General features: G+C 61.5%; 2 protein-coding genes across 6 annotated transcripts; one reads left to right on the top strand and one right to left on the bottom strand.

Annotated features, from left to right (window-relative positions):
* Window positions 1-2: 2 nt before the first annotated feature.
* Window positions 3-16447, top strand: TNIP1 (TNFAIP3 interacting protein 1). Of its 5 annotated transcripts, none has more exons than XM_052816584.1 (18): window positions 3-112; window positions 7740-7910; window positions 8915-9037; window positions 9346-9428; window positions 9654-9722; window positions 11790-11981; window positions 12171-12265; window positions 12344-12425; window positions 12662-12754; window positions 12998-13063; window positions 13225-13356; window positions 13437-13565; window positions 13887-14009; window positions 14330-14455; window positions 14781-14861; window positions 15026-15220; window positions 15493-15583; window positions 15937-16447. In XM_052816584.1, exons 2-18 carry the CDS (start codon window positions 7778-7780, stop codon window positions 15999-16001), a joined length of 1878 nt encoding a protein of 625 aa, XP_052672544.1. In that variant the 5' UTR covers window positions 3-112; window positions 7740-7777; the 3' UTR covers window positions 16002-16447. The 5 variants fall into 5 exon arrangements, with proteins under 5 accessions (XP_052672544.1, XP_052672545.1, XP_052672543.1 ...); XM_052816585.1 differs by lacking the exon at window positions 3-112 and adding an exon at window positions 1699-1807 and having other exon boundaries at window positions 12665-12754; XM_052816583.1 differs by lacking the exon at window positions 3-112 and adding an exon at window positions 1699-1807.
* A 681-nt stretch (window positions 16448-17128) lies between these two features.
* Window positions 17129-20222, bottom strand: GPX3 (glutathione peroxidase 3). Its single transcript, XM_052816588.1, has 5 exons — window positions 19966-20222; window positions 18641-18794; window positions 18274-18391; window positions 18020-18119; window positions 17129-17920 (listed from the first exon to the last, which is right to left on the bottom strand). The coding sequence occupies exons 1-5, from the start codon at window positions 20050-20052 to the stop codon at window positions 17693-17695; spliced, it is 687 nt and encodes a 228-aa protein (XP_052672548.1). The 5' UTR covers window positions 20053-20222; the 3' UTR covers window positions 17129-17692.
* Between the last annotated feature and the right edge of the window lie 2547 nt (window positions 20223-22769).

Genomic DNA, 22769 nt, shown 5'->3' with positions numbered 1-22769 from the left:
GCCTAAAAGTAAGCTCAGCTGGGCCGGCCTTCCTGCATTTGGGGATCACAGCCGGAGAGCGCCTGGCCCAAAGGGCTCTCACCCACCCCGAGCCCCTCCGCAACCCCGCTGGGTGAGTAGAGCAATGCTTTTTTCGGTGCGAGCGTGCCCAGGATGGAGCAAGGAGAAGGCAGACAGCTTTTCGGCTGTGAGTGTGCAGTACTGTGAAGCAGGGCCATGCCACCCCCCTCCTCTCCTCACAGAAACAGAGCAGGGTTTGGCTATTTTTTGCAGGCTGAGACATTATCTTATAAACAAGATGCTTTCTAGTTCTGTGGGGCTGCATTTAGCTTTGAAGCCAGGTTTTCCAAGCGTTTACAGAACAGCACTGGGCTTCTGGGGTAAAACAAGCCCTTTGGGGAACAAAAGGGAAGACATTGCTTGTGTGGGGGGTCCTGCTTTCTTGTCCCCCGTTGAGACCTCAGACACAAGCATAGCCAAAGAGCACATCGGGGTTCCCAGCACGCGCTGAGCTGTCTCGTAACCCAGCCAGGCTGCCAGGACAACGTCCTGGTTGGAGTGAAGGGCAGTCAGGGAAAGGAGTTTGGGTTTTTTTAATTTTTACAACCCAAAACATCAAATCACCAAGAAGTGGTGGAACTGTCTGAACAGAGCTGAGTAGGACACAAGGACTGGGACAGCTGGAAACAGCACAATCACCACTGAAGGACACCTCTGCGAGCCCAGCAGCAGTCACCTAAGGAGGAAGTATCAGGAGTACAGGCAGAGAGCAAGCAGCATGTCTGCTACAGCAGGCTTGCTTTGCTTCTGGTTTGTTTTATATATATTTATATATATATATAAAAAACACCTTCCCTGTGGCAAAACCAACACAAGAAACAAAATCAGGTAGCTATGGAGCGAGTCCCAAAGAGACAGATGAAACCAGAAGGCATTCCCTGTGGTTCTTGCTCCTCTGGCTGATTTCTGTTGTTCACAAATGCACGATAATCAAAGCAGCGGCACAGAGGAAAAGGATCCCCGATAATAAACACCCCAGCTAGGGGGTGTAATTTCCTTGTATAACGTTAACTTGACACAGACTCGGTGGGGAATTCTCCCTGCCTCAGCTGCTGAGGAGAAAAGACCTGGTAAGCCTCAGCAGGCCTGCGGGAGCACGCAAGCCTCCTTCCCGGGGCACCCGGGGCTGAGGGGAGAGCCTGGGACTGCCACAGCCCCCCTGCCCGAGCGGCCGAGGACCTGGGGCCTCCTCAGCACAGCCTCCCCTCGGCTGCTCCTCCACACCCCAACCCGGCCGTACCCCACAAGTGGCACCGGGGCTGCCAAGGCCTCCCTCCCCCCGGCAGCAAGCCGCCGCGGCTGCGCCCTGCCCTCCCCTCGGCCCCGCCATTTTGTCTGTCTCTCGATAAGCCGGGGGAGCCGCTGCTGGGCTCGGGCCTGCCGCTCTCCAACGAGCGGAAACCCCCCTTAAGGCAGAGACAGGCCGGCTCCTTCCGCCCCTCAGGGCCCCACTATGCCGGGGGGGGCGTCCACGGGACCCCGGGCAGCCCCACAGAACCCACAGGGGACAGCGAGCAACCACTCCGCCATGACGAGCCACCTTCCCCCTGCCCCGCCCCCCTTCTTTATACCCTCCGCTCCGCGCCGATTGGCTGCGGCGCCTGTCCGTCAGGCTGGGAATTTCCCGGGGGCGGAACCAGTGCCCCCCCCCCTCCCAGCCCCGTTTCCTCCCGTACTGGCGGCGGACTGGGCCGGGCCGGGCCGGAGCGGCCCCGGGAGCGGTCCCGCCTCGGGGGTGCACTGGCAGGTGAGCTCGGAGCGGTGCGGGGGTTCTGCCGCCCTTGGGGAGAGGGGCCTGGCTTGGGGCACCGGGGTCTTGCCGTGCACCGGGGATGGCGGTTGGGCACCGGGTCGCGCCGCCCCGGCGAGGGGTCCCGGTGGTGGGAAGGGGCTGGTGGGGTTCGGGGCGGCGTGTCGGCTGTAGCTGGCCGGTTCCCGGGCTCTCGGTCCGCTCGGGCGGTCGGGGTGAAACCCCGCAGGGGGCCGGGGTCGCGCTGTCCCCCGGGGATCTGCTCCGGGCCGCGGGCGGGTCGCGATAGTCGTGCTGTGCCTCAGTTTCCCCTCTCCCGGGGCAGGGCAGGGGCTGCCGGCTCCTCTCGCCGCTCCCGACGGGGCAGGCTGGTTGCAGGGGAGCCGGGGCTCACCGGCGGTGGCAATGCCCGAGGGGGGAGAGGAGGAAGGCTCAGGGGGGTGCTGGGGTGGGGGGGGTCCCTCCTGCCCCCCCGGGCCGGGCAGCCCCGCACCGCTGCCGTACCCCGGGCTCGCTCCTCCCTTCCCTCTGCCTTGCACAACCCCGGCGTTTCCCCAGACCCACACGTCTGCCTTCTGACTATTTCTGGGCTTGCGGTTCCCCCCCCCCCCCCCGCCCCGGCAGGATCCCACCCCGGGGGGCTGCGGGCGGCCGTGGCTCCAAGGAGCCTCCAGTCACTGCTGGGGTTTTTTTCACTCTTCGAGTTTTTCCTCCCCATCCTGCTGCTGGTCCAGCGGCGTGCGTCCGCTTCGGGTGCGGATCCAGAGGTTGGAATAGCCGGAGCGGGGATGGCAGCATCCCCCCCTGCCTCCCCTCCTCCTTTGGGGAGGTGGTGCACAGCTTGCCTCCCCGTCTCTCCTTATTCCAGGCTAAGGCCCCCACTGAGGGCAGAGAGGGGAAAAAAAAAAAAAAAGATGCTGTGTCCTGCTTTTGGGTGAGAACAGCTGCAGATGGGACTTGGTGGGGACCTGCAGCCCCTTGGAGAACTGGCTGTCCCATTCCTCAGTGCCCCTGGGCACAGATTGCTCCCTGTTATCAGGGAGGCTAATGCAACCTTTCCCCTTTAGCTTGTTTTTTCCATATGCTTGAGTGAGTAAGAGCTGTTCTGCTGCCACAAGCTCTTTTGGAGTGCAAATTTCGTTGAGAGTGCTGGCAAAGGCGGCTGAAGTGTGCTGGAGACGGGAGACTGGACTTTGGGCACTGAGGCGAGTTCTGGAGGCAGGAAGGCTCCAGCCAGGCATGTCCTTGAGAACTGTCTCAGTGGCAAGGCAAAGTAAGCAAGAAGAAAACAGGAGAGGCTTTTTGTAGCCTTTGGCATCATTCCTGGCTTTGCAAGAAATCCCACGATGCCCTTTTGGCCTGACCTAAGCCAAACAGACCTATTTAGCACAGGGCTGTGGGTTGTTGCTTGCCAGCAGCTGGTACAAAACACTTGTGGGTGGAGGAAGCTGAATTATCTACTCATGTGGCATGGCAGATTTCATTTTAAAGCAACAATTCTTACACTTTGGGTGGCAGAGGTAGCTTTGCTGGTGTAGCTTTTTGGTGCCACTGTCTTCTGCTGCTTGGTTGTTGCCTGGCTGAAGTGCACCGCGTTGGGCAGGAGTAGCCCCAGTTGTGCTGGAGCTGCAAGGAAAGGGGTGGCTGTGCCTTGCTCTGCTTTTAAGTGCTGTGACGAGCAGCCATGATGCTACTGAGCTCTGAGGGGGGGAAGAAACGGAGCAGGCAGCATAAAGCAAGATGTCTTTGCAGCAGAAGACAGGATCTTGTGTAAAACACCACCGTGCTGCCCAGGGGAGCACCACCACCAAGTCTGGCTGTGTGTCCTGCCTGCACTGCAGCTTGGACCCATGGTGAGGAGCTCTGCTGCTGCGTGTAGTTACCGTGTTACTGTGTTTGTAAACCTGGCTCCAAATGGGGAAATGCTTTATTTCCCTTGTGAGCAACCTCATCAGAAGCAGGTTGTTTTGTGAAGCCTCTGCAGGAGGTGGGTTTCTCAGGCGAAGGTGGGATTTCTGGCCAGAGGACATCTGTAACATCTGCTGTGTTTCAGGTGGGGCTCCTGCCTTTCCTGCCCTCTTTCTGCAGCCAGCCAGGCTGGGAAGATAAATACTTCAAGTGGAGGTTCAGACCTTTCCCTTTGAGACCTGAGCCTTGCAATGCCTGCTTTCCAATTCTTTTATTAGTCCCAGCCCAGTGGACTGCAGTGCCCAGAAAGTCTCCTTATTATTGCTTCCTCCTAAAGCCAGCTCTGCTTTTGCTTTCCTGCAAATGAGACCAGTCCAGCAGCCCAGGAATGGTTGTCCCTGGTCTGGGGAGCTGCTGAAGCTCTGGAGAGGAAAAGAAACCGTGCTGGGGGCTGCGGTATTTTGCAGATTTCCAGTAAAATGATCAAACAAAAAAAATCCCTCCATAGTGTCTGAGTGGCTTTTGCTTTTCCTCTGAGGCAGAGGGATGCTGGGGGGCCCAGCAGCCTTAGTCATGGGAAAATGGTGCTGGCAGCCTGCAGGGATTTGCTTTTGCCTTGTGCGAGCCTGACGGGGAGGAGACTTCCTGGGAATGTTGCATGCTGGGGTAAGGAAAACCCCGTTCTCCTAAGGGCTGGGCCGAGCCCCCACCATGGAGCACAGGATGGGAACTGATGGGCTGACAAGCCCGTGGCTTCTGGAGGCTGGTCTCCACCCCGGGGCTTGCTGCCGAAAGCAAACCTCCAGCAGTGCCAGCCCACTCGCTGTGCAGGATTCCCATCCTCCACCTTTGTATCTCCAGCTGTTCGGTAATTTTAAAGCAGGAATTGTTTCCTTCTGTCTCTTCTGTGTGGCTGGTGCAGCGATAGCTGCAGTGCTGGTGGCCATGGCAGCGATGCACATCACCCTGGGTGACAGCGGGGAAAACCTGGCCACAGCTACGCAGTTCCAGCTCACTCCCAAGCCACAGCACAGCTATTTAAATACCACCCTGCTTTTGTCTTCACCTGGGAGTCTTCCCTGCCCGCTCGCTCTCTCATTCTCTCCTTTTGCTGAGTTGTCCTAAAAATTTACTACCTAAAGGTCTTGGTGCCCCGCTTGCAACCAGCAACACCCACGGGCGACCACGGCATCTGGCAGCCTCTGCTGGTGGCTGGGCACGGAGCTGGTGAGCTCTAGCTGGGCAGCCATGGTCCGTGGCTGGCCCTCAGCCCCCCCGGAGCTGTGAAATACCATCAGATTAGCTTAGAAACTGTTGATTGGCAAAAAGAGAAGTGTTTTCTGGTGGTTCAGTGGTTTCTTCTGGAGTCTGTGGTAGTCATGTTTTCTTTGCATTTCTAACCATCATTAGGTTCTGGTCTATAGTCCTCTCTCTCCTCCCCTGGTGTTTTTATTGAAACACGAGATTTCTCACTGCAAACCTCACCTTTCAGAACTCTTAAGGAAGAAAAACCAAACCAGGATGGGGAACAGTGACCTGGTCTAGGGTCCTCTCCCCAGGGTGACAGTTTAGTCCCAGTGGTTCCTTGCAGAAAGGGCTGTTCCTCCACCCCAGGCAAACCTGCCCTGACCCTGGCGATGGGCTCGGATGCTGCAGAAACCCTCCCCTCTTGCGGGGTCTTGTTTGCTGGTGAATTTGTGGCTGGTCTGTGCTTCTGTCAACTGGAGATAGTTCAGTTCCTCTCCCCAGCTGCTGTTTGAACACAGCTCCCATGGCCCTTCTGCTGTCATCTCCCTGGTGGGGTGCGGACCTTGGGTAGAAAAATCCTTGATAAAACCTTGAGAATTGGGAATAGCAGAGGCTTTCAGTGGTTCCATCCAGCTGGAAGAATATGGGCTCTGCTGATTGGCAAGGTGGTCAGTGCAGCTGGCTCGGATTTGAGTGTTTCATGCAGGGGTGTGCAGGGGCAGGGGACCTCCCGTGTGTGCTGTGGGGCAAGGCAGAAAACCTCCTGGTTTGGGGCCTGGAGTGCAAGAAAATGGGGGTGGTATTCCAGGCTGCTGCAAAGCCACAAGGGGAAAGGATGCCACGTGAGAGGGCAGCTTGTCCCCACCTTCCCTGACCCACACCTGTGTTTGTCCCAGTGGAGGACACGGATGCCCCATAAGATGCTCACTGCAAAATTGCTTTGCTAACCAGCTCCTCCCAGACACCCAGGTTTGGGATTTGGAGCAGCATGTGGTGACTGGACACCAGTGAGAAACAGGCTCAGGTCCCCAGCCTGCCTGTGATGCTGTCCCTGTCCTCCACCAGGCTGGCCAGGCAGGTAGCGTGGCCACAGGCGACGGCATTTCCCTGCATGGAGGTGCCATCGGGTCCCCAGACCACGTGCGTGCCACCGTGCTGGTTCTGTCCTGCCCACCGGCAGGTCTGCTCCGGGAGTTTTCCTCATCCCGTGGTGGGAGGCTAGGGGGGGATTTTGTACCGGCTGTGACAATGCTGCCTGGCACTGGGACCAAGGGCACAGAAACTGTCCTGGTTCTTCTGCAGCTTCCTGTCAGCTGCTATGGGCTCCAGAAATAGCTGCTGTTCAGCCTGCCCCGTGCCGCATCTGGGCAGCTCCCGGTGGTCACCACCTCCAGCCGCTTGGGACGGGGCTGCCGGCTCCCCGTGGGGGGTCACAGGGAATGGGGGGGCTTGGTGGCACCTGCAGATCAGGAGGATGGTGAGACCTACTGACGGATGCATCTCCCAAAAACAGACTGCTGCTGAGGCCGTGTGTAATTACCTGCCGCCTAGGCAGGCGTTAATTGCCACTCCAGTTGCGGATGCTGCCAGGTGGCAGTTGTCATCTGGAAAGTCCCTGCCGCTCCCTGGCAGGCAGGTCATCTAAACCGGTGATCAGCCCAGATCGCTTGTGGCATGAGCATTAGTCTGAGGTTGAGATGGTTTCGGGTATGGGCTACCCCCCTTCCCCTTTCAGAATGCCTCCCCCTCAGCCCCTTCCCACTCGAGAGCACCCAGCTGCCTTGGCTGGGTGGAAGAGCGCTTGGGGGTGCCCATGGGTGCTCCTGGGGTGCCCCCAGGCAGCACCCCAGCTCTGGCTTGCATCGCCCCCCAGGGCTCTCAGCTGCTGTGCTGCTTCACTTTATAACAAGCTGGCATCAGCGGGGGATATTTTTGGTAAGTTGTGCTGTAATTCACAGCAGCTGCTTTATCACCCCCAGGAGATGGGTGAGACCTGGAGCCAGGATCCTGCCCAGCCATCCCCATGCCAGACCTTGGTGAGGGGGAGGCCTTAGGCCACCCACAAATGCAAGGAATTAAAAAAGCAAATAGTGTGCTGTGTGCAGGTGTTTCCTCTCCTCATGCTTTGCTCCTGGCCCAGCACATGCCTGGCTGTTCCCTATGCCCTGATTCGGGAAGCCGTGCTGTTGGCAGCTGGTTTTTCTGGCTGAGCTGGAGGGCAGAGTGGGTCCCTGCCTGGCTGCTGGGGCTCGTCCCCCGCTCCCGGGTGCTGCCCAAACCAGCCGGCAGCTGCATGTTAAAGCTTTTGGAGCTGCAGACGCTGTCCCTCCCCAAGCAGCCCCCCACAACCCTTTCTGCTCCCCCAGAATATCCTGCAGTGAGCAGGGTGCCCCGGTGACAGTACCCAGGTCCACGCTGGTGTGGATGGATGCTCCTGGGCTGGGTCTCCATCCTGCTGGGATGCAGTGGCAGGCGGCTGCAACCTCCTTGGGGACTCCCACACCCCGTAAGGGTGAGAGCCAGCCCAGGGCTGCTGGTGATGCCGCCTCTCATGACACTTCTCATGGCTGTGAGTCACCCCGGCACGTTCACCCCAAGCGGGGCTGGAGGAGGAAGCACCTTCACCTGGGACACTTCTGCGCTGGCTGGCGAGCAGTGAGGCAGGGCTGCCTCTGCCAGCACAGCACCCCGAACCCCAACACGACTGGGACCAGGGGACCGCGGTGCCGTCTGGAGCCAGAGGAAGGTGACGCTGTGCTCCGTTGTCTTACAGGGATGCCTGGCTGGGAGGTAGGCGACTGAACGGCGGGCATGGAAGGGAGAGGACCCTACCGCATCTACGACCCCGGTGGGGGCTCGGAGGAGAATGGATCCACGGCCTTTGAGCGGCTGGTGGAGGAGAACACCCGGCTGAAGGAGAAGATGCAGGGGATCAAGTCTATTGGTAACTGCTGCATAGCTGGGGGATGAGGTTCACCTTCGGGGCAGCTCAGCCTGTGCCCACCGAACCTGGGGGTTTCTTGCTCTATTTAGGAAGGGTGCTATAAGAAGCTGGGGATCTTGGCACTGGGGCAGCAGTAAAGCTCTCCCCGTCCTGGGGGGCTGAGCAGGATGTCTGGGCTTTTTCATGTGGGGGTGCAGAGAGAGCAAGGCTTTTGCTGAACTCCTGGGGTGTTTTACAGTGGGTTAAGTGGCTGGAAAAAAAAGGCAAGTGATGGAGCAAGGTCAGCTCCTCGGAGTCCTGCAGTGGTAGGTCGCAGATGCCAGGATCTGTTCTGCTTTTGATGAAAGCCCCCACCTCCCATGATCCCTGTCAGGTCAGGGGCTTTTCCCAGGTGCTGCTCAAAGACCCCGGCACTGGGCGCTCCCTGCAGCGGCAGGGACGTGCCAGTGTTGATACGGTCCAGCCAAGTCATGCCACCCCCTTTCTCCTCCCCCACCCGCCCCTGGTTTTGCTTTCGGTCTCGTGACCCAGCTTCCGCTTTCGAGTCCCGCTTCTGCAGCCGAATTTCCACCTGCCTCATGATTCCCGTTGTGTCACCATAGCCCTACCTGGGACCGGGACCCACTGGTGTGGGAGCAGCCACCCAGGGTTGGGAGAGGATTGCATTGCTGGTGCCAGACCCCAAAGTGGGCAGGCTGGACCCCTAGGTCCAGCTTAAATTTATCTCTTCTGGGAAGCAGAGGAGACCTCTCAGAGATGTAGTGCTGTTGTTCTGCCTCCTGTAACCAGTCCTTTGTGTGTCGGCACATGGGGGACTCTGCAGCCAGTGAGCTGCTGATACAGCTTTGCCGTTGGATTTGACCAAGAAAAGTTGTTTCTGGATGAAGAAGCATCATGCTGGGCACTTCTCCACCCTAACAGGGGGCTTGGTGTTTGTGGATGGGACTGCTGCAGGGCAGGCACTTGGGGAAGGAGGGTGAGCATCCTTCTGTTGCCCACAACAGGAGAGCTGCTGGAGGAATCCCAGGTGGAGGCATCCAAGCTGCGGCAGAAGGCAGAGGACCTTGTGAAGGACAACAAAATGCTGATGGCAGCATCTTCCTTGGAGGACCTGGTGGAAACCGGAGGTAGGAGACGCGAGGCTCAGTGGGCAGGGATAACCTGATGGCTCAGGACCCTGAGCTCAGGGGAAGGGAGAGGGTGTGAGGGAGACTTTCACGAAGCCCTGCAGCCCTGTCATCTCTGGAGTGTATCAAACCACTGCCGTCCTCCCTTCTCCTGGAGGGAGGTTTCTGTCCCATCCCTGTAGCTAGGGTAGAAACCATCTATCAGTGCCCAACATTGCAGGGTGTCTGCTCTCTGCATCCCCGTGCCAGGCAGGGAGAGGCCCTGCTCTCCAAAAAGCTCATGGCTATATCCTCTCCCCTCTCTGCAGCTGTCGGCCCTGATCCCAGCTCCACACGCGCTGCCCTGGCCAGCACCCAACCGGACACAGAAGCACGGAAATCTCCTCCAAGTGTGAGTCTGAATGCGAGAGCTAGTGCTGGCACGGCTGGAGGGAGACACTCCATCTAGTTAAAGCAAAAGGAGGCAGCCTTTAGCCTCTAGAAACAGGGATAAATCTGAAAGGAGGGGTCAGCTTCCCTGCTGTGCTCCCATCCTGGGCAGTCCCTGCCTCTGCATGGTGGGCACCCTAGCTTGCCGTTCCCTGGGGAGACCTGACCTGCCTGCCTCCCCTTGCAGGGATCCTCCTCGGAGTTCGAGGTTGTCGCTGTCGAAGCGCAGGGGTTTCCCCAGGAGAGCGGGAGAGCGGTGAGTGGCCCTGGTGCCTGTGGGATTTGGTGGGCGGCAGATGGAGAGTCGAACCGGTTGGTGCGGCGGTGGTGGTGGTGGTACCAGGGGTATGGGAGGGTGTGCAGACAGGCAGCAGTGTGCCCCGGTGGTATAGCTGCTGGCAGGCACAGGTAAGGCTGAGGAACCTTGAGTCAAGGCAGCCCTTGGGCAAACGGCAGAGGAGGGATAAACCGCCCAGGCGTTCCCAGGGGAGCAGAGTCAGCCCCACATATGGCTCCAAGGACGGTGCTCGTGCTGCAGTGCTCGGCCTCTGACACCAATGGAAGATGAGGGGACCTGGCTAGTCTGCAGGCAGGAGGGAAACACACAGCCCCATGGCTGGTCCTCCCCACGTCTCACTGGGGCCGGAGGGCTTGGGAGTGACGGCATGTGTGCCCCAGAGTGTACCGCTCCTCTCGCCTGGCCAAGGTGGGGAGAGGGGACAATGTGCAGGCTGCCCTCCAAGGGCAAGGGCTCCTGAGAACAAGTGGCCTGGCCGGGCTGCCTGGGCATGGGGCCACCAAAGCAGCCACAGCCAGACAGGGACACTGACATCTCCAGATGCCACGTGACAGTGACAGGCAGGGCTGTGATGGCTCGGGGAGCTGTCAGTGATGCTCTGACGCTCACCTCCTGGTGCCGGCACTAGGTGGGAGGACCAGGTCTCCAAGCCCCATCATTGCTGACAGGGTCTGCCCCAGCTGAGGCACCTCCGTGTGCTCCATTTGCTGCCACCTGAATGTACCCCATGGCTTGCACTGCCCTGTCCTGTCCTCCTCTGGGTTTTTGTGTGTGCTGGAAGGGAGAGGAGGAGGGATGGGGAGCCAAAGGGGGATGAACGTAGCTTGCACCTCGTGGTGCCAGTAAGGGGACACAGTCTCATTGCACACCCCTGTTTGCATTGGCAAGAGAGGCTCCAGGAGGGATTGAGTCTTGTTGGACCCTCCTGGGGTGCAGCCATGGGGTGATGGAGAATGGGGCGACATCTGCTTGGCAATCAGCTGCTGGCACCTGAGCCGAGTGCTAGTCCCGTGCTTGCACCCCGGCGCTGGACTCGGGTCCTTGCTGCCTCCCCTTGCCAGGCTGGCGCTGGTAGGAGGAGCTGGCCGTGCTGTGCCCCGCACACACCCTCCCGTGGCAGTTTCGGGGCTGTGAACCCCAGGGCTAGGGACGCACTGGGCTCCTGGCCCCGCACGGTGCTGCCCGGGGCATTCCCACGGGTGGCAGGCTGAGTCAGCGGGGCTGGGAGCGGAGCACCTCCTTCCCCGGCAGTGCCGGGTGCGCCGAGCTGGGCTCTGTTGTGCTGGCGGTGTCTCCTAGGCAATGGAGGAGTTAACCAGCTGCAACAGGGAAGGATGAGCCTGTTGGGGACATCCCTCATGCGTGGGTGGGGGTATGCCCTAACACTGGTGGGTGCGCCCTGGCCTGGGCTCTCCTGGCCACCGTTTAATTTCTGTGCGTCACCCTCTTGGCTGCCGCCTGCCAAAGAGCCCGGGTTCCCAACGCCTGGCGTGCTGCGGTGGCAGGGAAGCCGCAGGCAGGGGAGCTGCAGAGGGAGGACAGGAGGAAGGAGAAGATGGAGACTGGGGTAAGACCACCCCTCACATGGCAAACCTCAGCTCCTGGCACAGACCAGGGTGTATGTGGAAAGGACAGTCTCAGGAACTGGGATTTCTAGTCTTGGTGCCGATGGGGAGAGCTCAGGGGGGAGAAAGGGCCGGGGTAGAGATGCCTCCATTGCTATCAACGAGCCAGGAGCGTGGTCTGCTCAGACTGCTGAGGGGCCTGCAGAATCCATGGGCTGGGAGAGCTGCTGCCGTAATGTCCCCCTCCACCCGGGGACTTGGTGTCCCATGTCCAGCGGCTGGGAATCAGACCTTTACAAAGCTGACACAGTTTTTCAGCATACCAAGGGCTGTTGCAGAGTGTCTCAGTGTTGGCCCAGCTCCCTGCCACAGCCCTGGATGGGAGACAAGGCTGACCTGCCCCGAGAGGGAACTTTGCAATATTCCTTGAACTGATCTGACTGCACTTCCCCGTCCCCAGGACTTGGAGCAGCTGCCGAACGAGGATGCCAACCTGCTGCCCCAGCTGCAGCAGCTGGAGAGCACGCTGAGCGGCTGCGCCAAGGAGGCCAGCAAGGACCAGGTCTTTGTGCGCATGGGCTACATGGCCTCCGAGCTCAAGCGCCTGGCCTCGAAGGTGCACAGGAATGAGCAGAGGACGTCGTTCCTGCAGGTGAGTGAGGGCTGGCCAGGCTCTTCATGGGGGTTTTCCCCTTGTTGGTGGTTTTTTTTCCCCACCAAGCCCCTCCTTTCCACTGTGAGGTGGACACCCACCTCCATGCCAGGACTTGGTGGGAGGTGGGTGGCCAGGCAGGCTTCTGGGGCTGGCCGCGGTCCTCATGCTGCCGGCATTCACCCCCAGACGCTGTGTGAGACGCTGCACAGTGAGAACAAGGAGCTGCGAACCAAGCTGGAGCGGGACCTGGAGCAGAGAAACCAGGCACTGGAGAAGCTAAGGTGAGGGTGGGTGATGAGGTGGGGGACGGGGCTGCTCTGGGTGCTTCTTCCCGCTGACCCGTCCCTCCCTGCCTGCAGATGCGAGAACCAGGAGCTCCGGAGGATGGTGACTCTGAGCAGCCAGGACAGTGGGAAGAGGGAAGCTGCTGAGCAGCAGCAGGTGAGAAGGCAGCATCGCCCTCGGGGAGGGCTGGGAAGGAGGCGGGGAGCCTGCTGACGTATCAGCAAAGGTGGCCTCATTTTAATCGAGCCCCCAGTTTGTCCCAGTATGACCAGCAGGACTTCTCAGGGTCTTGAGGGGATGGGGGAAGCCATGGGAGGGGAACCGGCTAGAGTTTAGCCGGCCTTGGGCACAGCCTCCGCAAAAGCCCTGAGGGTCCGCCCGTGCACGTCCAGCAGAGCGGGGCCACGGTGGAGAAGGCGCCGGGCAGAGGAGAGCTGGAGGCCAAGGAGAAGAAGGTGAAGATCCTGGAGCACCAGCGCAGGGAGGTGAGGACCAGGCTGGGAGGGAGGCACTGCCAAGGAGGGGGGGGAAACGGGCAGCGGGGGCGCATGGGATGGCATGGGGAGACCGGGGCAGGGCTGCGGAGCTGCAGGGAAGCACTGCTGGAGCTGGGATCTCCATCCAGCTGGTCCCCGAGGTGCTTTTGCGACGGCAGGCTGCTGGGGACTGCCACGGCTGGCTTGGGGCAGGGGTCGGGCTCCCATTCAGCCACCCCTCTCTCCCCGCAGCTGCTGGAGGTGAATAAGCAATGGGATCAGCACTTCCGAGCCATGAAGCAGAAGTACGAGCAGAAGGTAGGGCTGAGTGCTTGGGGGGCACATCTCTTCTGGCTGCTGGCCGGGGGGAACTTGGAAGAGACCAGGTGCAGGGGAAGGTTTTTGGGGCTGCCTGCACCTCCTTCCCCCGCAGTGTGGGTCTTTCTGAGCAGGCCAACATCCCCACTCCCTCCCGGCAGGTCACGGACCTGCACCAGGAGCTGGCTGAGGCCCGCAGGGCACTGACTGAGCTGGAGTCGGAGCGGGAGCAAAAGCAACGGGATTTCGACCGCAAGCTGCTCCTAGCCAAGTCCCGGATCGAAACAGAGGAGGCGAGTCCCTCGGGAAGGGTGATGGGGAGCTGCTGGCCCTATCGCTCTGCCCTAGCTGATCTCCCTGCCGGGTCCTGCAGGCGGAGAAGGAGAGGCTGGCCATGGAGGTGAGGGACCTGCAGCAGAGGATGCGGTTCCTGCAGGAGCAGCTGGCTCCAGTCACCAGGCAGCGGGAATACCAGGAAAAGGAGATCCAGAGGTTGAACAAGGTGGGGGCCAGGGCACAGCCCCTCCCTGCAAAATGTCTTTTATGTTTTCCAGCCTCTTCTCCTCTTTCAAATTCAAAACTGACCCTGATCAACCCCCTCCTGCCCAGCTCCTGGCTCAGGCAGGTGCTCGTGTCAGATGATGACCACCACATCCCTCTAGGCTCCCAGGAAAGGGGGTTTGGGGTGGGTCTGTAGTCCCTCTTGCTCTTGCCCAGTTATACCTGCTTCCCATGCTGGGCACATGCCTGTGGTCCTCCAGAGACGTCATGGGCACAGTACTTTGCTCTGACCCTCCTCCCTGTTTCTTTTCTTCCACTCTAGGCGCTAGAGGAGGCCTTGAATGTCCAGGCCTCTCCACCACCCATCTTTGCCAGCACCATGGAGCCAGCAGGGAAGGTGCCGCAGCAGGAGCTGCTGACCCAGAACGAGCTACTCAAGCAGCAGGTAGGGCAGGAGACGGAGGTGCTGGAGGCAGGGAGGGAGCTCCATGGCCTGGACCTCCCTGGCAAAGAGCCTGGTGTGGCCAGGAGCAGCCCCAGCAACCCTGGTGGGTGTCAGTGCTGTGGTGGTGGGGTGGGGGACCGAGCTCAGCATCCTCCAGGCCCTTCAGCTGGAAGGACCACAGCCATGGGCCATCATGTCAACCCATGTGCCTGGGGCTTGGCGTAGCTGGTGGGATCAGGGATGGCAACGCGGTGACGGCAAGTGCTTGGGGAAGGTGTTTGCGCTCAGCCAGGTGCACCCACATCCCTCCCTCCTGCCAGGTGAAGATTTTTGAAGAGGACTTCCAGCGGGAGCGGAGTGACAGGGAGAGGATGAACGAGGAGAAGGAAGAGCTGAAGCAGCAGCTGGAAAAGCTGCAGAAGCAGTTGGTCATCTCCAACAACCAGGTGAGCAGCGCTGGGTGCCGCCGGCAGCACTGGGAGCCCTGTGTCCACCCCGAGTGTGTCGGAGGTGCTCATCCTCAGTGTCACAGCCCCCGTACCCATCTCAGAGTAGGGGCTGAAGGGGGACAGAAAGGCCAGAGAGGTGGTTTTGCTGCTGCTTGTCCCTGCCAGAGCATCTCCTTTCATTTGTCTCATCTTTCTGCCCCTCTCCTGGGGATCTGATGGGGGGGACTGGCGTGGGCATTCCCACAGGGTATTGCAGCAACCCTCACCCCACGGACACAGAGGGTGGCAGGGTGGGCTCTGCACTAACCCCCCTTGCTCCCAGCTGCGAGCCTCCAAGGATGACTGCCAGAGGGAGAAGGAGGAGAAGGAGAAGCTGAAGAAGCTGTTGAAACAGCACAAACAGGTGGGGATGGGGGAAAAACCTTTCTTGGGCAGAGGGGCTGGGGGCTGCAGCCCTGGCCCCAGCCCCTCGTCTCCCCTTGGAGGGGCAGCTCCGAACCGGGTGACGGTGGGTGGTGGTGGGCTGCCCTTGGGGGTCTCCTCAGCATCTCCCCTGGCTCCTTGCAGGCTTCTGGAGAGAGGCTGCACCCTGAGCCACAGCCGGGGCCACTGGGCCCTGCCTGCCCCATGTACCAGTACCAGTACAGTCCCCCCATGGCTCACCCCGTGTACCACGGCTTTGATGAGTGGCAGCAGATCCGATACCCGCCAGCGATGCCGGGCGAGCACACACCGGGACAAAACTTCCACCATTTTTCCCCGGTGAGTGTCTACCTGTGCCAGCACAAAGGGGGAGCAGAGGGTCCCATGCGAGCAGGTCTGGGGCTCGCTGCTGAGCAAGTGGCTCCTCCAAGGCCACTGAATCACATAGCAGGGAGCTGAGCACACGTGTCCTGTTGGCACATGAATGCTCAGCCCTCTTCCTCTCCCTCTCCCTTCTCCTCCTCCTCATGCCCTGGCAATCGAACACGGAGCGCAGCCTCATGATTCACATCCCTGGTAATTCACCGTTTCTGTTCCATCTCCTCCTGCAGCCCGAGTACCCCTGGCGCCCGCCCTGCGCCATGGCTCGCAGCCAGAACGCCCAAGCAGTGGCCGGGGTGAAACCGGTCCCCAAGGACTTGGGTAAGGCTTGGACCCTCGGTGAGGGGAGTACCCTGTGCTTCACCCTGAGACCCTGGGTGGTTGGCTGAGCACTTAGGGGAGGGATGGGGGGACAGCTTGCCAGGCAGTGGCCATTTCCCTTCAGCCCCCACCTCTGATCAGCCAAGGGGGATGATTCTGCTGTTGGGTTGGACCCTGCTGCATCCCCCCATAGCATCTGAAGACAAACCTGAGCCCCAGCAGCCCGTGGGGTTATGGCAATTGGTGCTCAGGAATAATGGCCACGCCATGGCTGGCATCCCTCCCGTGGGGCTCGTCTGGGCACGAAGAGCTGTGCTCACCCCGTGCCACCCCTGTCTTATGTCTCAGAACAGGCAGGTCCCGGTTTGCCCTAACGCCAAGGACCAGCTGCGCTGCAATACCAGCAGAAGAGGAGTAGGGTGTGTGTGTGTGCCCGTGTGTATATATCTAGGAGCTTCCTCCGGCTGCCCATCCCTGTGCGCGGACATGCGGTGGACGTGGCCGTACCCGTGGCCTGGAGCGGCTCGGCAGCGCATCCCCGTGAGGAAAGTGTGAAGGAGGGACCGGAGGTGCCATCGTGGTGGTGGCCAATGCAGAGTCAGTCCCCTGCGGCCATCCCCTTCCCCACGAGGCGTCAGCCCTGGCATTGCTGTAGACCTGAGCCAGGTCTTCAAGGGAAGAGGAGCCGGCGTTTCCCAGGAGTGTGCCAGGAGCTGCCCCGGTTCAGGCCCTGGAGGAGGAGTGGGTGACGGCGGGGACTCCCGGCGGTGGGAGATCTTGTGCTCGCAGGCGGGTGCCTGTCGCAGCCATGGCCCAGGCTGAGGGTGGTTGGTGTCTTTGTATTTATTTAAGGACTGAAGTGTAGCTGAGTCTCTCTGGTTTTATCCTGAAAGCTGTTCCCCTGGGGCGGCCTCTGTGTGGGGACTAGGAGGGATGCCAGGGCTGCTGCTCCCCATGTGCTCAGGTGCAATTGCTGGGCCAGAGCGAGCACAAGGGGAACCTAAACCTTGTGTGGGCACCCCAGGATCTATTGCTCCAAGTGCGTGCCCCCCACCTCCCCTGGGTGCTGGGCTCAGCCCCTCTCCTCTCCTGCCCCCCACCTTTGCCAGAGCAGGGATACCCCTGTTCCCCTGCTCCCCCCTCTGCCTTTGCCTGCAGCAGTGGCCTTGGGGCCAGTCTTCCACATTGCACAGAGCAAATCTTGCTCCAGGAAAACAAGTCTGGAAGGGGGAAAAAAAAAAACCAAAAACAACCACCCTATTTCTGTAAGCGTGGCTGTCGCACGCATGACAGCAGGAGGCATGGCATTCCCGCATGCTCCTTGCTGGGGGCTGGTCCCTGCTCCTAGCCTCTTTTGCCTCCCTGTGCTCTGCACTGACACCCCCCCTGCCCCATCCTCTCCCCAAATGCTGGACTGTGATGATAAATCCTAAAAGAAAATGAATTTCTCCAGCTGGGAGCCATCCTTCCCTGCTGGTACTCCCAAGGCTGGCTGCTATGCCCCTGCCTCTTTCCCTCCACCCCTGGCCAAGAAGCGGGGCTGTACATTTGCAGAGTCTTTATTTGGCATTTTTATGGTGGGGGGTGAGGGGCTGGCTGCCCCCGGCTGGGAGAGGAGCACGTCTCTACGCCGGGACTGCGGGCAGCTTGAATGCACTGAAGAGCTGCTCCGTGCCCGGCAGGATCAGGCCAGGCCCAGCCCGCGCCGGGGGCTTTCGGGCCAAGCCTTCATGGAGACGTGGTCTTCTGCTCCGGGGGCGGCTGGCCCCTGCATCCTCCCACTGCCCGGCAAGGCGGGATGGCGGAGCAGGGGGGCAAGCTGGGGGCCAGGAGGAGATGTCACCGCTGGGGATGGAGGTGGGACAAGGGATTATTGGAAATGTCCCCCTCCTATCGCTGAGGTCTCTGCACCGGGTTGCTCAGCCCAGTATCCCAGCTGGGGGGTGTCAGAGACAAAAGCGAGGGAGGGAGCAGCGTGCTGGCTTGGCATTCGGCTCCTGGTGCTGGGGAGCATCCTGGGAGGGGATGAGATGGGGAGCAGCCCTGCAACAGCCAGGGGGGATGCCGGCAGGGGGGAGAAACCACCCCTCAGGCCGGCGGCCCCAGCGTCTACTGGCCCTGCTGCTGCTGTTGCTCCTGCTGCTGCTGCCTCATGTAAGCGATGATGTCGTTCTTCACAACAGCGATGTTGGTGCGATGGTACCAGCGCATGACAGGCACGCCGTCGGGGCCCACCAGGAACTTCTCGAAGTTCCACTTGATGTCGTGGTTCCGCAGAGGCTCCCAGAAGAGGTTCTTGGGGTTTGCAAACTCCTCCGCCACCGGGGGACAGGCGTTCTGCAATGGGGGCCAGTGCATTACTGCCTTGCTGCCCTCTGCCCCAAAAAAAAACCACCTGGGTGCTGCCCCCTTGTCCCCCCTTGCCATGGCACCCACCTTCAGGAAAGTGTAGACCTTCTGCTCCTTGGCCCCGTTGACATCCCCTTTCTGGAAAAGCTGGAAGTTGGGGACGAAGCCACCCCCTGGCCGGACATACCTGCAAGGGGAGGGTGGGCAGGGTGTCATGCAATGGGCAACTCTCGGTGCTGCACAGGGGTAGCAAGCCCTGTGCTTTTGGGGGCCACAGCCAGTAGGAGCTGCAGCCTATGTACCCACTGCCTGGCTGGGTACCCCAAAAATGAAGTACTCACTTCAGCGCAGGGAGGATTTCTGAGTTCTGGCCGGGTTCCTGCTTCCCAAATTGGTTGGAGGGGAAGCCCAGGACAACGAGCCCGTAGGGCCCCAGCTCGTTTTGTAGTGCATTCAGTTCTGCACGCAAGCAGAGCCAGGGATGGGTTAGCAGGGGACAGGGCTTACCCCCACACCTGCACCAACCCCCCCTCGGAGCATCCCCAGCCGGGCCAGGTCCTGCGGAGCAGGCATTGCCCTTTTCCCCCAGCTCCCTGCGGCAGGACGGACCATGGGGACCTGCCAAGGGCTGCACGCCTGGGTGACACCGTCTGCTCTTGGGCTGCCTGCCCTGTCCCCTGGGGTGCCTGTGCCCCGCGGGACCCTTACCGAGGTACTGCAGGGTGAGGCCTCAGTACGTGGCCACGTTGACGAAGAGCACCATCTTCCCCGCGTAGTTCCTAAAGGGGACATACTCGTCCCCGTCGAGGGTCAGGGCCCCATAGTCGTAGATGGTGCCCTGCACCGAGTTGTAGCATTTCACCTGTGGGGCGAGAAACATCCCATGGGACCAGAGCGGGGGCTGCCACCCACCCCGCTCACCTGCCCCGTGGCCACCCGCGCCCACCGGAGCAGCGGGTCTAGCCCTGGCGCCGGCTGAGATGGCAGCGGCCAGCGTCGTGTCTCCTGCCCCGAATGGTGCTGGCAGCAGCCGGGCTCCGGCATGCCAAGGTCGCAGCCGTGGGACAGGCTGGCTTGGGCATGCACATGCGTATGCACGCGTCTGCACGCCCGGCCAGCGGGGCTGGCTGCAGCTGGAGGGATGTTTACCCGGCCAGGGTCAGGCAGGAAGGCGAGAGGCTGGAAAACAGCCTGAGCTGGTGTGCCGGTACAGGGGGACACCAGTCCCAGCCTCCCCGGGGCCGCGGGTGGGCAGGACCCCACCACCCCTGCATGCACCCTTCCGAGGCGGGGGTGGCTGGGGTGCCCAGGAGTGGCACCGGCTTCTGTGCCGTGGCCAAGCCCGGGCCCAGGAGGGATCAGGGCTGGATCAGACCCATGCAGGGAAGGGTCAGGGTGGAGCAGCCTCTGCTTGCGGTGCTGCAGGGCTTAACCCAGGGGAGCCCATCTCCTGTTCCCATTAGGGGACCCAGACTCACCCAAGTGCCACTGATGGGCTATTTTGGGAGCTGGCAGATGATAGAGTCACAGGGGCTCAGCTCGGGGAGCTCAGCCTCCATGGGGCCGGCTGGATCCTGGCGGCAGGGCTCTGCTTTGCCCGCCCGGGGTGGGGAGGCTGGCCGGGGACTGGGGGTGACAGTCACCCACTGCTCTCTGCCCATCAGGGTGTGGGGACGCAGCGGCCCCCGCACCCTCCAAACATGGGTGCACCCCCCCGGACACTGTGCGTGGAACAAAAGCCCCGCGCTCTGCTCCTACGGGGGTCACTGGGTGGGGGGGACGAGGCTCTGTCCCCAACCCCAGACCAGCAATTCCCCCTTTGCAAGAACTAGCTCAGAAAAATCCCCCCCCCCCGTGATCCAGGCACCAGGACTGAGGCGGGGGGGGGGTGTCACAGGGCCACCGTGCCCCACTCCTGCCCCTTGGTGCTCAGCAGCAAGCCTTGGGGACAGGCGGGTCCCCCAGGGTGCCACCCCCCACCCCCCCGCAACCCCCGTGGGGGGTCTCCCCCCCGTCCCCCCCCCCTTTCTTACCTTCTCCCTCTCCTGGCTCTGCCCCGGCTGGACGAGCCCAGCCAAGAAAAAGGGCAAAATCCAGGCGCTGCGGCACCAGCCCCCCATGGCCGGGGCGGGCGTGGGGTGCGGGCACCCACCTCACAGCCCCGGGGGAAAGCGGGGGGGGGGGGGGACACGGGACACACACACACACCCCCCTCTCCCTGTCGCCTTCTGCCACCTCCGAGCCCGACAGCCGAGAAATAGCTGCTGGGCTGAGCGGGGGGGGGAGCCAGTCGCCGGGGGGAAGGACGGGCCGAGGGCTGCGTTAACCGTGTGGTCCCTGGGACGGACATCGGGGAAAGGGGGGGGGATATGTGGGGAGGAGGGGGGGGTGACAGTGCCATGCTGGCACCTCGGCGTGGCAGGGACGTGGGACAGCCGCCAACACGCGGGGCAGCCGCGTGTGCCGAGCGTTTATGCAATGCGTTATTACGAAGCAAGGACCTGGGGATTAAAACCCGTACGGTGTGGGAGAGGTGGCAGGTGATGTCCCCAACCTGCGCAGGGCACCCAGCCGAGGTGACAGCCATCCCCGAGTGGGGTGCTGGGACCCGACGAGCAGGGACCCAACCGCCCCAGCAGCATCCCCCGGGGGAGGCTGCACTGGGGGGTCCCACGGCTGGGCTGCTCAGGGGTGGGGAAGGGTTGATCAAGCTTCTCTTCTTTGCAACCCAACAAATTAGGGTGCTCCTAGAAGCAGTAGTGGAGCAGGGTCCCTCACGGGGGGGTGCTGTGCCGGGGCTGGGGGGGCTGTAGCCCCATGGTGACCCCACTGTGGCCAAGGGCAGGGCAAGCCTGTCCCTTAGCCCTTGGTGTCCCTGGGGACAGGAGTTTCCAGGGCCCTGTTTGCATACCCGGGGAATGCAAACATTTACCCTGGGCTGGCTCCAAGGGAAATATCCGTGGTGAGGTGTAAATTCCCCGAAATCCTGCAAAAAAAATATTATTTGATGGCAGAATTAACTGGCTGGAGGGGAGCTGGGGGGGTGCTGCGGTTTGGGGTGGGGGCTGGCCTGGAACAGAGGGCAGGACAAGGTGGCAGCGGGTGAGCCCCGGGGGGGACCGTGGGTGCCAGCACGAGGTTTGGCTTTACTAGAAAGCAGGGGCAGCCCTGCCAGGGTGCTGTCACTGAGCCGGCTGCCAGAGATGCCGCCAGGGAAGGAGACCAGGGCCATGGGCTTGGGGGAGGCTGGGAGCAATCTCCCATCCCATGTCCTTCGCCGGCAGGAACACCATGTCCTGGGAAAGGCCGATGTTGTCAGGCTCCAAGTGCAGCCCCGGCTGGCATGGGAGGGCTGGGGGTCATGTGCATCCCCCAGGCACCCGGGGAACCCACAGAGCAGGGGAGCTGCAGTTCCCTCTGTCATGGGCAGCGTTTCCCAAAGCTTTAAACCGGCACTGCTACTGGAGAATTGGCTTAGCCCTGCCCTGGCATGGGTCCCCAAGCAGTGTAGGGTGCTCCCCAGGGTCCAGGCAAACCCCCAAGTTGCTCAGCCGCTGCCTGGGGACCGCCCAGAGCCCAACACAACGTGCCAACGGCTGGGCTGGCCGCAGGGATGCTCCGGTCACCCCTCACAGATGTGGCCATGGGTGGCACGAGGCGGCTCCTTCCCAAAACCGGGGAGCCTGTGGGAGCCAAAACCAGGGGCTCGACCCTCCCCACCCACTTCCCAGGCTCTGGGGAGATTTGGGGCCACAGGGCCATGGGACTGCAGCTCCTGGCCCACACGCTGCTTGCACCTCACTGCATACTGCAGCCGACAGGGACTGGCATGTGCCCGGCATGGTGCCACGCTCCCCAGCCAGCCCACACTGCTGATCCCGGCCAGGGCTTGAGCCACCTCCCGGGACAGAGCCAGGGAGCTGCATGAGGCTGCGCTCCCTGTCCCGCTAGTTCCCACCAAGGGAACAGACACTCACTTCTAATTATATCCCCTAATTGACTGCGTGGGGCTTTGGTGGCTTTCCTGTGGTTAACAGGGACTTGGGGGCCGGGAGGAGCGGTGCGGCACGTGCAGTGGTGGCACAGCGTGGTTGTGTCCCTGATCCCCACCACACGCAGGGCAAGGCTGAGCCAGTCCTGAACTGCGTTTTCCTAAAGCCAAAATAAAAATAAGGGACGCGTTTCTCCAAGTCCCCTCTCCTTGGGTCCTGGCACCGAATCGGCCTCGGTGGAAGTGGGGAACAGGGGAGGATTTAATGAGCCACAGTCGATGGATCCTATCTCTGCCACTGAGCTTCCATGGGACCCTGGGCATGTCACCCAGTGTCCCTGCTGTGCCGTGCCATGCCAGAGGCAGCATGGGAGAGCCAAGGGTGCCGGAGGCTCCTGCAAGACTGTCTGAGGGCAGCGTGCTGCTCCACCCTGCCAGATTGGGGACCCCCACCCCAAATGGCAGGCATGCTGGGCAGGCTGACCCTCACACGAACTTCCCTCCTCGGTTGTTTTTCCACCAGAGCTGGGCTGGAGCTGGCTCCCGCCTGCTGCAGATGTTTGGCAGGAGTCCGGGGGCAGGAGGCCAGGCGCTTCCAGCCCCCTGGCCGCCATGCTGCCGCTGCCACCACCCTCCCCAGCTGTCCCAGAGCCACCGGCCGGGGGCTGCCGAGACTTCACGCCAGGCTGCAGGGCCATGGTGAGCACAGGGAATGTGAAACCAGAGGTGGGGACCACATACTGCTGCTGGCTGAGCTTATCCCAGAGCCAAGCAAGGAGCTTCTTCCACGCAGAGTGACGGGGACGGTGCCAGCAGCGCGCCGGGGACGGTGGCGAGGGACTCGGG

The sequence above is a fragment of the Harpia harpyja genome, chromosome 20 (genome assembly GCF_026419915.1).
Source record: "Harpia harpyja isolate bHarHar1 chromosome 20, bHarHar1 primary haplotype, whole genome shotgun sequence".
NCBI lineage: Eukaryota > Metazoa > Chordata > Aves > Accipitriformes > Accipitridae > Harpia > Harpia harpyja.
This window is presented reverse-complemented; position numbering and strand designations above follow the sequence as displayed.

Excerpts from the sequence above, each read along its gene's own strand:
- TNIP1 (XM_052816584.1), top strand. The coding sequence starts at position 7,778 with ATGGAAGGGAGAGGACCCTACCGCATCTACGACCCCGGTGGGGGCTCG. Across the intron at positions 9,429-9,653 it reads CACGGAAATCTCCTCCAAGT|GGATCCTCCTCGGAGTTCGA; the intron begins GTGAGTCTGAAT and ends CTCCCCTTGCAG. Across the intron at positions 14,010-14,329 it reads ACGAGCTACTCAAGCAGCAG|GTGAAGATTTTTGAAGAGGA; the intron begins GTAGGGCAGGAG and ends CCCTCCTGCCAG.